The sequence below is a fragment of the Nicotiana attenuata genome, unplaced genomic scaffold (genome assembly GCF_001879085.1).
Source record: "Nicotiana attenuata strain UT unplaced genomic scaffold, NIATTr2, whole genome shotgun sequence".
Lineage (NCBI taxonomy): Eukaryota > Viridiplantae > Streptophyta > Magnoliopsida > Solanales > Solanaceae > Nicotiana > Nicotiana attenuata.
Window position 1 is genome coordinate 200,972 of NW_017670973.1, and position 12,296 is coordinate 213,267.

General features: G+C 37.8%; 1 protein-coding gene across 3 annotated transcripts; it reads right to left on the reverse strand.

Annotated features, from left to right (window-relative positions):
• Nucleotides 1-8,400: 8,400 nt before the first annotated feature.
• LOC109244941 (transcription factor CYCLOIDEA-like) lies at nucleotides 8,401-11,907 on the reverse strand. 3 transcript variants are annotated; one of them, XM_019412107.1, is made up of 4 exons: nucleotides 11,213-11,907; nucleotides 10,318-10,827; nucleotides 9,524-9,588; nucleotides 8,401-8,688 (listed from the first exon to the last, which is right to left on the reverse strand). In XM_019412107.1, exons 1-3 carry the CDS (start codon nucleotides 11,679-11,681, stop codon nucleotides 9,536-9,538), a joined length of 1,032 nt encoding a protein of 343 aa, XP_019267652.1. In that variant the 5' UTR covers nucleotides 11,682-11,907; the 3' UTR covers nucleotides 8,401-8,688; nucleotides 9,524-9,535. The 3 variants fall into 3 exon arrangements, with proteins under 3 accessions (XP_019267652.1, XP_019267651.1, XP_019267653.1); XM_019412106.1 differs by having other exon boundaries at nucleotides 8,401-8,707; nucleotides 11,213-11,906; XM_019412108.1 differs by lacking the exon at nucleotides 9,524-9,588 and having other exon boundaries at nucleotides 8,401-8,707.
• Between the last annotated feature and the right edge of the window lie 389 nt (nucleotides 11,908-12,296).

Sequence of the window (12,296 nt, forward strand, 5' to 3'; positions counted from 1 at the left end):
TCGTACGGGCAGGAAGAGCATAGTATCTGGCCTGGCCTCCCCCTCGAGGGCGACCTCTACCTCCCGACCTCTACCCCTAGCTGGCTGAGTAGGTGGGGCAGAAACTAGTGTAGTAATAATAGCCTGAGAACTCTGCGGGGCGCGCTGTGGCTGAGAAGTCTGTGGAGGTGCAGCCCTCCCAAGTCTAGGGCAATCCCTCACCATATGGCGTGTGTCACCAAACTCAAAACAAGCTCTAGGAGGATGTGGCGGCTGTGACTGGCTCGGGCCAAGTCTGCTGGACTGACCACTGGAAGCACCCCGCGCAGGAGGCGCACTAGATACTAAAGGTGCATAATAAGGCTCTTGAGGCCTAGGTGGAGCTGGAATACCACTGGCTATTGGAAGAGCTGAATGAACAGGGCGACTCATATAACCCCTACCATGACGACCTACAGCTGGGGCACGGGCACCAGAATAATGGCCCGACTCTCGAGACCTCTTGGCCTCCCTCTCCTCTCTATCCCTAGCATGCATACCCTCAATCCCCCTAGCAATGCTCACCACCTGCTGATAAGAAATATCCATCTCCAACTCACGAGCCATGCTAGACCGGATGTTGGGAATAAGCCCCTCAATAAACCGGCGAACCTTCTCGCGAACCGTAGAAACCAAGGCTGGTGCATGTCTAGCCAAGTCGGTGTAACGGACAGCATACTCCGAGACAGTCATAGTACCATGGCATAAGTGCTCAAACTCTGCATGCCAAGTGTCCCTGAGGCTCTGGGGAACATACTCTCTTGTGAACATATCTGAAAACTGAGCCCAAGTCAGGGAAGCTGCCTCATTCGGACTGTCTAACTCATAAGCACGCCACCACTGATAGGCGGCTCCTCGAAGCTGGAAGGTAGTGAAGGAAACCCCGCTCGATCCTGATATACCAATGGTACGGAGAATACGGTAGCACTCCTCTAGAAATCCAAGAGCATCCTCGGAGGCTAGTCCACTGAATGTAGGAGGCTGATACTTCTTGAACCTCTCAAGCCTCTTCTACTCCTCCTCTGAAGCCACTGCCCTCTCATCGGGCTGAGCTGGGGCTACTGGTTGTGCAGGGATAATCTCTGGAACATGATCAACATGCACTCGCTGCTCAGGAGTGCGGGCGGCGGGAGTCTGTGCTCCTCCCCCAGCCTAGGATGTAAATGCAGCAAGGGGAAGCAACCCTGCCTGAGCTAGAGTGGTGTACATAGTCATAAACTGCGCCAGAGTCTCCTGGAGTGCTGGAGTAGTAGTAGCAGACGTATCAGGTGTCTGGACTCCGGCTGAAACTGCTGGTGGCACATCGGTGGCAGCTCGCGCGGGTGCTCTGGCTGCACCACGAGCGCGTCCTCGGCCTCTACCCTAGCCCCGGCCTCTGACGGCTCCAGTAGGGGGCGCAGGTGCTTGATTATCTCGAGTAGCACGTGACATCACCATCTGTGAGAGAATAGAAGACATGCGTTTAGAATTGTGATATCAAAATCTCGCATGACAAGGGAATCAAACGAAGTGAAACTTTCTTAACAGTTCCATAGCCTCTCGTAGATAAGTATAGACGTCTTTGTACTGATCAGTGAGACTCTAATAAACCGGCTTGTGATTCATGACTCCTATGAACCTAGAGCTCTGATACCAACTTGTCACGACCCCGGTTCGCCCTCTGTGAACCATCGTGACGGCACCTAGTCCCTACGACTAGGTAAGCCTAATAATGCGGGAAAAAAAATAAACCAATTTCCAGAAGAAAACAGATAAAACCCGAAATAGTGAATAAAACAGTATTTAATAGTGCCGCTTGGCATACACAATATCAACTCTCAAACACTAATACTTTTCCCAAAATCCAGAATCTCATGAAATCACAAGCTAAGAATACTACATAGTGCTCTAACTCCAGAATGTCTAAAACAAAGTAAATACAGAATGGTTGTAGCTACAAGAGAGAATGGAGAGAGACTCCTCGGTCTGCGGACACGACAGATATACCTCGAAGTCTCCGAAGGATCGCCTCGCCTCAAGGGTGATAGGACTGAGTCGAAGTACCTGGATCTGCACATGAAAAACATGCGCAGAAAGGGCATGAGTACACCACAGCGGTACTCGGTAAGTGCCAAGCCTAACCTCGATCGGGTAGTGACAAGGAAGGTCAGGGCCCTACCAGATAAAATAAAAATATAAGGTATGACAGAATGAGATAAGCAGTACAGTTGAAAGCTAACAATAAGAATTCAATACAGGGAAATAACGAACTCAATAACAGGAACAGAGGCAAAACAAACACAAAAATACCACTCTTCACAAGGATAATAACCAGGGATCTCTCAATATCCCAAGGATCTCTTAGTACCCTCAATATACACCAGGGATCTCTTGGTATCCCGAAGATCTCTCGGTATCCTCAACATGTGCCAGGGATCTCTTGGTATCCCGAGGATATCTTGGTATCCTCAATATACGTGCTAGGGATCTCTCGGTATCCCGCACCTCAGCTCAACCATGAATACGTGCAGGGGATCTCCAGGGATGCCGTCCTGTAGTCCCAAAGTAAAACACACAGCAACAACACAAGGAATACTCAATTAAGCTCAAATTCGTACCAAGTAAACAGGTAATTCTAACCTAACATTCTTCACATAATGCAATTAAGGCAGTTTAAGCAAGTAAGCAATTAAGTCAATTAAACATGCTTTTCTAAGCTAACAACAGGCTTGAATTTGCAAGTAGTATAAAACAGGAAAAAGGAACACAATTGAAATTACTTAAAGAAAATCGGATTTTTCAACAATTAGCTCAAGTACGCACTCGTCACCTCACATACAAGGCATTTCAATTATCAAATATACCAAATCCTAAGGGAAGGTCCCCCACACAAGGTTAGACAAGCCACTTACCTCGAACCGGCTCAATAATCAACCCGAGACCACGTTCTTGCCACGAGTACTCGACTCCAAATGGCCCAAATCTATTCAATTCAATTGCATAATGTAAATAACACTTCAAGTAACTGATTCTACAAAGAAATTCTAAGCTAATACGCAAAATTAGGTAAAATGACAAAAAAAAACCTCGGGCCCACGTCTCGGAATCGGGTAAAATTTATATTTCCAGAAACCTCACGCTCTCATGAGTTTAGTCATACCAAAAGTACCAAAATCGGACCTCAAATGGTCCCTCAAATCATCACTCAAAGGTCTCTAATTAATCAAGCCCTAACCCCCACATTACCATTGATTTTCCTTAAATTTTCATGCTTAAAATGATAAAAATCACTCCAATAACGAGTTTAGGGACCAAAGACCTTACCCAATGAACTCCTCTGAAAATCTCTCTTGAAAATGCTCCCCAAGGCTTCTTCCCGTTTGAAAAGAGGTGAAAAATGGCTAAAATTCGCGAAGGCAAGAACTTATATGTTTCTGCCCAGCTCAACCACATCTGCGGCCCTGGGACCGCACCTGCGGTCCCGCTTTTGCGGAACGAGGGTCGCATCTGCGACAAATCATTAAACTCAGCCTTCCGCACCTGCGACTCCCCATTCGCGAATGCGGTACCGCTTATGCGGTACATCTCCCGCTTCTGTGGAGCCTGCTGTTCCTCCCCATCTCCGCTTCTGCGATGGAAATGCCACTTCTGCGGCTACGCACCTGCGGGACCCAACCGCAGGTGCGGTTATGACAGGAAACCAGCAGCTGAAGCTGCTCAAATACTCCCAACTCTTCCGAAAACCTTCCGAAACCATCCCGAGGCCCCCGGGACCTCAACCAAAAACACAAACAAGTCTAATACCACTGTCCAAACTTATACCAATACTTAAAACACCTAAAACAACATCGAAACACCAATTTAATATCGGATTCAAGCCTAAGAACTTCAAAAACTCAAAATTTATGCTTTCGATCAAAAAGTCTATCCAACCTCGTCCGAATGACCTGAAATTTTGCACACACATCACATTCAACACTACGGAGCCCAACTTCCGGAATTCCATTCCGACCCTCGGATCAAAATCTCACTATCGAACCGAAAACTTCAAAAATCCATCTTTCGGCATTTCAAGCCTCAATTAGCTACGAACCTCCAAAACACAATACGAACACGCTCCTAAGCCCGAAATCACCCAACGGAGCTAGCGGAACCATCGAAATTTCATTCTGAGGCCGTCTTCACACTGTTCCTACTACGGTCAAATTGCCAACACTTAAGCTCTCATTTAGGGACTAAATGTCCCAGAACTCTCCGAAACTTAAAACCGAACATCCCGACAATTCAAAATAGCAGAAATAAACACGGGGGAAGCAGTTAATAGGGGATCGGGGCGTTAATTCTTAAGACGACAGACCGGGTCGTCACAAAAATACTTGACTTTTATAGTGAATGATTGTTATATATCGATGATATTATGGAAAAGACGTCTAACTGTACATACGGGTTTACAACTCTCTTAGTTTCAGCAATAAGACTAATAAAATATCCCAAGTTCCAACTAAAACTTCACTTCTGAAATACCTAATCGAAAATTTTAAAAATATGCTTCAATTGTCACAACAAAGGACCTCGAATTTACTACTCATGATGACTATCCTAGGCTCTAATTTAATCAATTTTTTACAGCTATCATACGTATTTATATACTCAAATCAAACTTCACCAAACAAAAGAAAAATCTTGTATTGACTACAACAATTGATCAAATCTCGCATGTCCCATCTGGTCTGAATTCTGAACCATGCTTGGACCTTCAAAGCTACTGACAATGGTAGTGCAAAATCAGCGACCGCATGCACTATCAAAAGGGTTGTGTTGAAATTCCTAGCGATACACATATTAATTTAATTATAGCTAAGCTAGCTATAATATCTTGCTTATAATAATAATATTTAGCAAGACTGAAAAATTATTCCCAATATAATATCTTGCTTAAGATAGTATTATGTTTGATTTGATTGTTTAAAAATATTTTCTGCACAACTTATGGTGCACACAATCAAGTCACTCGTAAGATAATGACTACTAAACCAAATTTAGAAAGACTAGAAACATATTTACAATATAATATCTCTCTTAAGATTATATTATCTATGATTTTATTGTTCTTAAAGTATGTATATTTATGTGTATATTGTCTCACATTTTACTCATGCTTCATAGATTTCGGATGTTTAATGTAATATTTTGTGCTAATTAGTGGTATTTTTATGTTTAGGAACTATCCGGAGGCAATTCGGGGCGATGGTGCGTGAATTGAAGCGAAAAGGGGTAGAAACGAGAAAAAACCACAAAGTAGTGCCACGGTAGCGTGGGGCGCTTCCTGTGGTGCAGTTTCTAGAAGCACAAAACTTTCAACGCCAAGGTTAGCGCCCCACGCTACCCTGGGCGCTGGTGATGTGAAGTTGTCCTATTTCGCCCGGACTTGGTTATTTCGATCGAAGACGCCCCAACTCGTGTAAAAGCAAACCTAAACCTATTTTGGAGGAGGTGGCGTGATTTTGAGAGAGAAACACAAGTACGAAACAATCGGGAGCACGAAATTCATTAATGCTTCCGTTCTTCTTCTAGTATCCGTTGCTTTTATATTTAAAAATTATATTTTGATGATTGTTATGAACATGAGTGGCTAAGAACTCATTATTTTGAGGTTATGGGTCGTTCTTGACTATTGCAAATTAGCGGTTGATTGTTTTGTTTGGCTTTATCATATTAATTTGTTTATTCAATCTTGCACTTAGTTATTCTATTGTGTAGCTAACAATAGAGTACTATACGAATTTAGTTCAACTCGAAAGTGGGAATTATAGATTGAATATATTATTGAATAGAGTAAGTTCTTGAATCCGGGCGTCGAAGAATAGATTCGTGATTAGGATAGACATATTCTAGTTGTCTTGCTTGGTTATTTTTGCAGGAAATATACATGCGTTCTTGTCAAGTTTGATTCTATAGACATATAGTCTTAGGTTGGCTTGAATAAGCGAGCAAAGTGTCGAAAGAACTTCACGAGCATAATAAATCCGGCTAATCAACAAATTAGATGAGTCAAGTGAATATCCTCATCTCATTGAATTCTTTCTAAGTGTTTGTTTGCTCTAATTACAATCTTATTTTCTTGCTTGTTTTTTAGTTCGTAGTAATTTAGTTATAAAAATCACAATCATCTTCTCCGCACTCACTTGAGCATTAATTATATAAATAGCTTAGATTGGAAAATAATTGATCATAAATCCTTGTGGGAACGATACTTTCTTATCACCTTATTACTTGTCGACCGCGTATACTTGCGTGTGCATTTGGACCCAACAACGACTAAACCAAGTTTAGAAAGAATGAAAAATTATTCCCTATATAATATCTTGCTTAAGATAATACTCCTTCCATTTCAATTTATCTGAACCTATTTTTTTTTAATCTATGCCAAAAAGAATGACCCTTTTCCATCTTTGAAATATAATTTACCTTTATGCAATGATTTATAGCCACACAAAATATTTGTGCCCTATTTTACAACACAAGTTCAAAAGTCTTCTTTTTTTTAAAAAAAAAAAAAATATTGTGCCCAGTCAAATAGGTTCACATAAATTGAAACAGAGAGAGTATAATGTTTGATTTGATCGTTTAAAAATAATCCTTGCACATCTTATGTAGTTTTTAAGCTTGGTAGCAGTATAAAAAATTAATTTACTGCATAATTCACGCATAACAAGAATGAAACCAAACGATGCATAAAAATATAAAAATTTTGTACACTATCAAATAATTAATATGAAACTTATAGATAAAAATATGTGTAAATCTGAAAAATAAAGTAGATTAGTAGTCAATTAAAATATACCTACTACGTAAAAGTTTATTAGAGTTTCAGCATACGTGAATTATATTAATCCCGTTTTGAAAGCTATGTCTAAGCGGAACAATGGAGATTCTCCCACACAATTAAAGTTTACATGTTCGACCTTCTTCTCGCTTTAACATATTACCTAGTCTGTTTCAATTTATGTGGTACTTTTTATGTTTTTATCGATCTCCATCAACAAAATACATTTCTATATTAATAATAACAACTTCAAATTGTCAATTTTATATTTAATGAGATAATTTATAACTATACAAATATTTATGATTCATTTTAGAGCATACATTTTACAAGTCCTTATTTCTTTCCTTAACTCTGTGTTCGATCAAACACAATTGCATAAATTATGACAGAGAGAATATTAAATTCTGTGTTTGTTTCTTCTTTCACTTTAATTAACTGTAGGTCATACTATTTCTGCTATTCATTGCAAGAAATAATATTGTTAATGCCCAGAGAGAAACAGATCTTCTGCTTCTTAGGTTCCCAAGTTATTCTGCTTTGTTTTCCCAGGTTTTACGCACGTCATTCAAACAAGGTTTTAACTTTGTCTTTTCTATTGCTGTAGTAGTAGGACAGTTGTTAAGGAGTACTATATAAATATCAGCCCTAAATACAGTAGTAGTTGTAGTAGTAATCATTAGATTTTTTTTCTCCATTAATTTTGAATCAGAAAAAACTGAAAAGTGAGTGACTCAAGTCTTCATCGGATCAAAGTCTGAGGAACTTTGGGAAATACCGCAAACGTCATCAGGAGCACTTATTTACGTTAACATTGCACTATAACTGTTACTCATATTATTTTATACTACTAGTTTTAGGATACACATTTTACTCTTGTACCCTATTATCATGAATAGAATGCACACTTTAAAAAAATTATATTAACGAATACTTTGATTTATAAAATAAAAGTTTTTAAAAAAAAAAAAAATTGTGAGAATCCTAAAAATAACGAATGTTGATTGCATATAGCTATAGTATGTGCGAGTCTTAAATATTAGAATTAATAACGTAATCAAATAAAGAAAGATCTAATATGTAAAATTGAATTGATTTTAAATTTCTAAAATTTAGGAAAATAACTAAAAAGACTATTTTGTTCGGTGTGAAATTAATTTCTAATGGAAAAAGAGACGAACGAAATTTCCTTAAGGTGCTTCATGTTTTTAATATAGTGTAGATATAGATATCTATGAACAATTATATGTAATTATCTTTCAGATTCAATTTATATTTTCAACGAAGAATTTTTACGCTATCAAGATGTTTTAATGTAGGGAAAAATGCATAGAACTGGAAGCAAGCACACTTGGATTTTAAGGTAAGTGAAATGTAATTCCCCACTTCTAGACCTCCGCAACTTTCTGCTTGAATTGAAGATAGCATATATCTTATGACTCATGGTAAGGGGAAACAGCAATACTATATTTTTATCATTCTAGTCATTGTGATACACAGATTCTGCATTTAGTACTGATTCTATTTCAGCTTTAGTCGATCAATATTCTTCTAGGGCATGTGCACAGATTTAGGCATTTAGCAAAGCAAGTGGTTCTCCATTCATTAGATCATGAGATCTTTACATAGGTGAATCTAGATTAGCTTATTGGATTTTGAATAAATTACGTACGTATACATATTCAATGGATTTTATAATACAAATATAAGGTTTTGGCCAAAGCTACTGAATTGTGTCAAACCCGTAGCTTGAACTCTAGTTTCGCGGTTTCGCGTCTGATCGTGTTCATGAACGTCCAGTTTAAGAAGCCTTGTTAGAAAGGATAGTGACTTCGTTGTAGGAGATAGCTGAAGTCATTTACCACCTGACAAACGATCCTAAAGCTGTGAAAAACAGTGTGACATATGTTTGAAAATGTTAGTATTATGTAAAGGATTTAACTTATGCATGCTGAATAAAATGTAATTTATTAGCATCGGTGAATTTTTTGTTATAGAAGAAGATTTATTTTATTTTTTTAGATACATAGTATCAAAATTGGTCTTATTTCAAAGAGTTATCTATTTTGTATGTCATACATATAAACCTAACTAACAAATGTTTGTTAAAAATTAATATGTTGTGTTTATTGGTTTGGAGTAAAGACTAGGTACAACTCGGTCAATCAACTTCTTTAATTGACTAGTGATTTCGATACGTGATAAGTTTTTTTGTAATTAAATCATTTTTAACTGTCGAGAAGAAATCTTCTTATTTCTCCAGCTTTTCTCAAATTATTTGAAACACAAAACTCACAAACATGCATCAGTAGGGGAAACATACATCAGAAAATACTCAGTAGACTTACAAGCATGGACATTCCAGTAGTAGTGTAGTTAGAATATAGAGATATATGCAAGACGTGTCATGTTAATCGGCTTGGTGTAAACGCCCAATGTGAGTAAATTTTTACCTAAATATATATATGTGAAAAAACATTATACATAATACATATATCAAATTTTGAACCCATCATCATTGCAAAAGTCTAGTTCATCGGTGAGAATATAAAGCTTACAACCCATAAAACCTAAATTTTAAATTCGCCCTCTACCAAAAACCACATTCCTTACCCGTGGAGAGATAAAAGAGAGAACGGAGCATGAAACATAACACCTATATGAAGTATCAAACCCAAAAAACAAGAAATTTTAGCTTACATTGTTCCCATATTAGATTTGGTTGCTGTGACATGAGTCCCATTGTTTCCAGCGACCTTGAAGTTCTGGAAAAAGAACATTGAAATGATATTGAGTTTAAATTTGGGAAAATGCATAAGTACTCCCCTGACCTATACCCGGATTCCCAACTACGCACTTTTTCTTTCCGCGAATCCTATTACCCTACTAAACTTATTTTAAATGTAATTATTTGCACTTATGCATTTTCCCTTTAAATTTTATGCACACATGGTGAAAAAAGTATTTATACAATTAAGTTATTCGTAAAATAATTACTATTAAATTTTGAGTTTAAATTATGTACATCGTCAACATAAAAAATTATTGATGCTTTCAGGTCATTTCAAAAATATCTATAGGTAAGTCTTTTTAAATTGTAGAATTTATAATCTTGAAAATTACACAGATTACGCTCTACAACATGTAAAAGTGGCATATGGTGTAACATTCTTACACTGACGGTAATATAACTTAAACTCGCAAATGATTAAGATAAACATTACTCCATCCGTTTCAAATTAGATGAGGTAGTTTGACTCGGCATAGAGTTTAAGAGAAAATAGGGAGACTTTAACACTTGTGGTCTTAAAGATTAAGGGGTAAAAGTTTTATGTGTCCGTGACATTTCTGTGGTTAAAAAACCTTCTCATTGTGGGTAAAATGAAAAATTTAAAGTTGATTTATTTCCAATTATAGAAATATGTATTCGTTTTGGAACGGAATAATAAGAAAAATGTGTTATCTAAATTGAAACGGAGGAAGTAATTCGTAACCTGAAGTTGTGTCCTTGCCCCAGTTCTCAGTGTTGAAAGAAGAGCTACCATAGTAGGTAGTTGATGACTCTATTGGAGCAGAGAAATTTGGGTGAAAACCCAAGATTAAAGAAGGCTTGGTCTTAATTTTAGTAACTCCAGATCCTTGAATTATTTCCTTGTGTGCTACTTCTTGACTGGCTTGTAATTTGTTCTTACAAAATTGTTCTTCCATTTCCCTTATATCTTTCTTCAAAAAGAAACTAGATCTGATCAACTGAGAAGTTGACCTCTGGCTAGTTTCAATTTTGCTCCACATTTTCTTGATTGTTCTTTCCCTAGCTCTTGCTCTTGCCTTGACCCTTGACTCTCTTGTAACTAGGGCAAGATCTGTTGCCTCATCTTTTACTTCTTTCTTTTCTTTTGCTAATCTTTTAGGCTTTCTTTCTAAACCCTCATTTGTTTCTATGGCCAGGTCTTCACACTCTGAAGCATAGTCCTTGGTCTCATTGCAGCTCGACTTCGTTGCTCCTACATAAATAAAATAGAATATTTGAAATGTTGTCACTAGCTAGAAAGGACTATACATGAAAAACATCTTCATTTCTAAAGCTAAAAGGAAGTTTTCAAAGTTAAAACTATACTATGCTAAAGAAGCTGACTAACTTCAGGTATGTAGTTAGTTCTCAAGCGATTCTTGTGGACCAACAACAACAACAAACTCAGTCGAATCCTACAAATGAGGTCTGGGGTAATGTGTACGCAGACCTTACCTCCACCTTATGAAAGTATAGATGTCCCGATTTTTAAGTTCTAAGCAGGACAAGAAATGAAGGGCAGTCGCCGAGGTTGGGGGAGCCTTACCTAGAAAAAAACCTAATAAGACACATTCTAATGGTGAGGACTGGGATCGAACCTGCAATGTTGGAGTCATGATCTTGATGAGTTGACCAATTAGGGAGCTCCTCAATGGCTAGTTTGGAGTTGGTGAAAAGCCAATCAAGGGTTTTGCTTGGTTTGTCAAAACCTAGCATTTCTTGAAGATCAAAGAACTTTCGAGCAATGGCAATGGACAATCTCACTCTTCGATCTCTTGGACCTTGAGATGTTAAAATTTTACTAGACCTCTCCCTTTTCTTGGGTTTCTTGTTGATGGGAAATGACCTTGAGGAATTATCACAATGATTTTGATGGTAATTTGGAGAGTTAATAATATTGTTTGCTGAGAGTGTCATGTTCTTAGCAAAGTGATGAGAAGATAGCTGATTTTGGTAATGATGAAGGAGAATTTGGTTGCCATTGAGGCCAAGAAAGGGAGAGGTGCTGTGAAAGGATAATGAAGGGTGAGGAGGAGGGTTTCCAGTACTGTTACTGGCAGGAAACATTTTGGTCAAAGGAAATTAATTAGGGTTGTGGAATTTGGATTCTCTCTTTCTCTAAAACATTGAAAAAACAAATTTTTTTTTTTAAAGCAAGTAATTACTACAACTGCACACAAGCTCCATGCATTAGAGTGTTTTGCCTTTCACCAAAATAAAGGATGGAGCTTTCTTTCTCCTTTTTTTTTTCTAGGGGCTAGGATTGCTAAACTGAGAATGTGTTCTAAAGACAAGAAAGAAGGAGCTTTATAAATCGATCGGTAGGGGAAGTTAGGGGGATTCTCACTGACTATATCGCTCCATTTAAGTCCATCTTAATTTGACAGACAACAAGAATAATACGTAATACTCCCTCCGTTTTAGTTTATGTGAACCTATTTTTTTTTTGGTTTGTTCCAAAAAGAATGACTCATTTCTAAATTTGGAAATAATTTAGCGTAAACTTCCAATTCTACCCTTAATGAGAAGCTTAATTATAACCACACAAATACTCTGTGCCTCATTTTAACTTGTTTAGTACCACAAATTCCAAAAGTCTTCATTTTTTCTTAAACTCCGAATCCAGTCAAACAGGTTCACATAAATTGGAATAGAGGGAGTAATTATTATAATAACAAAATT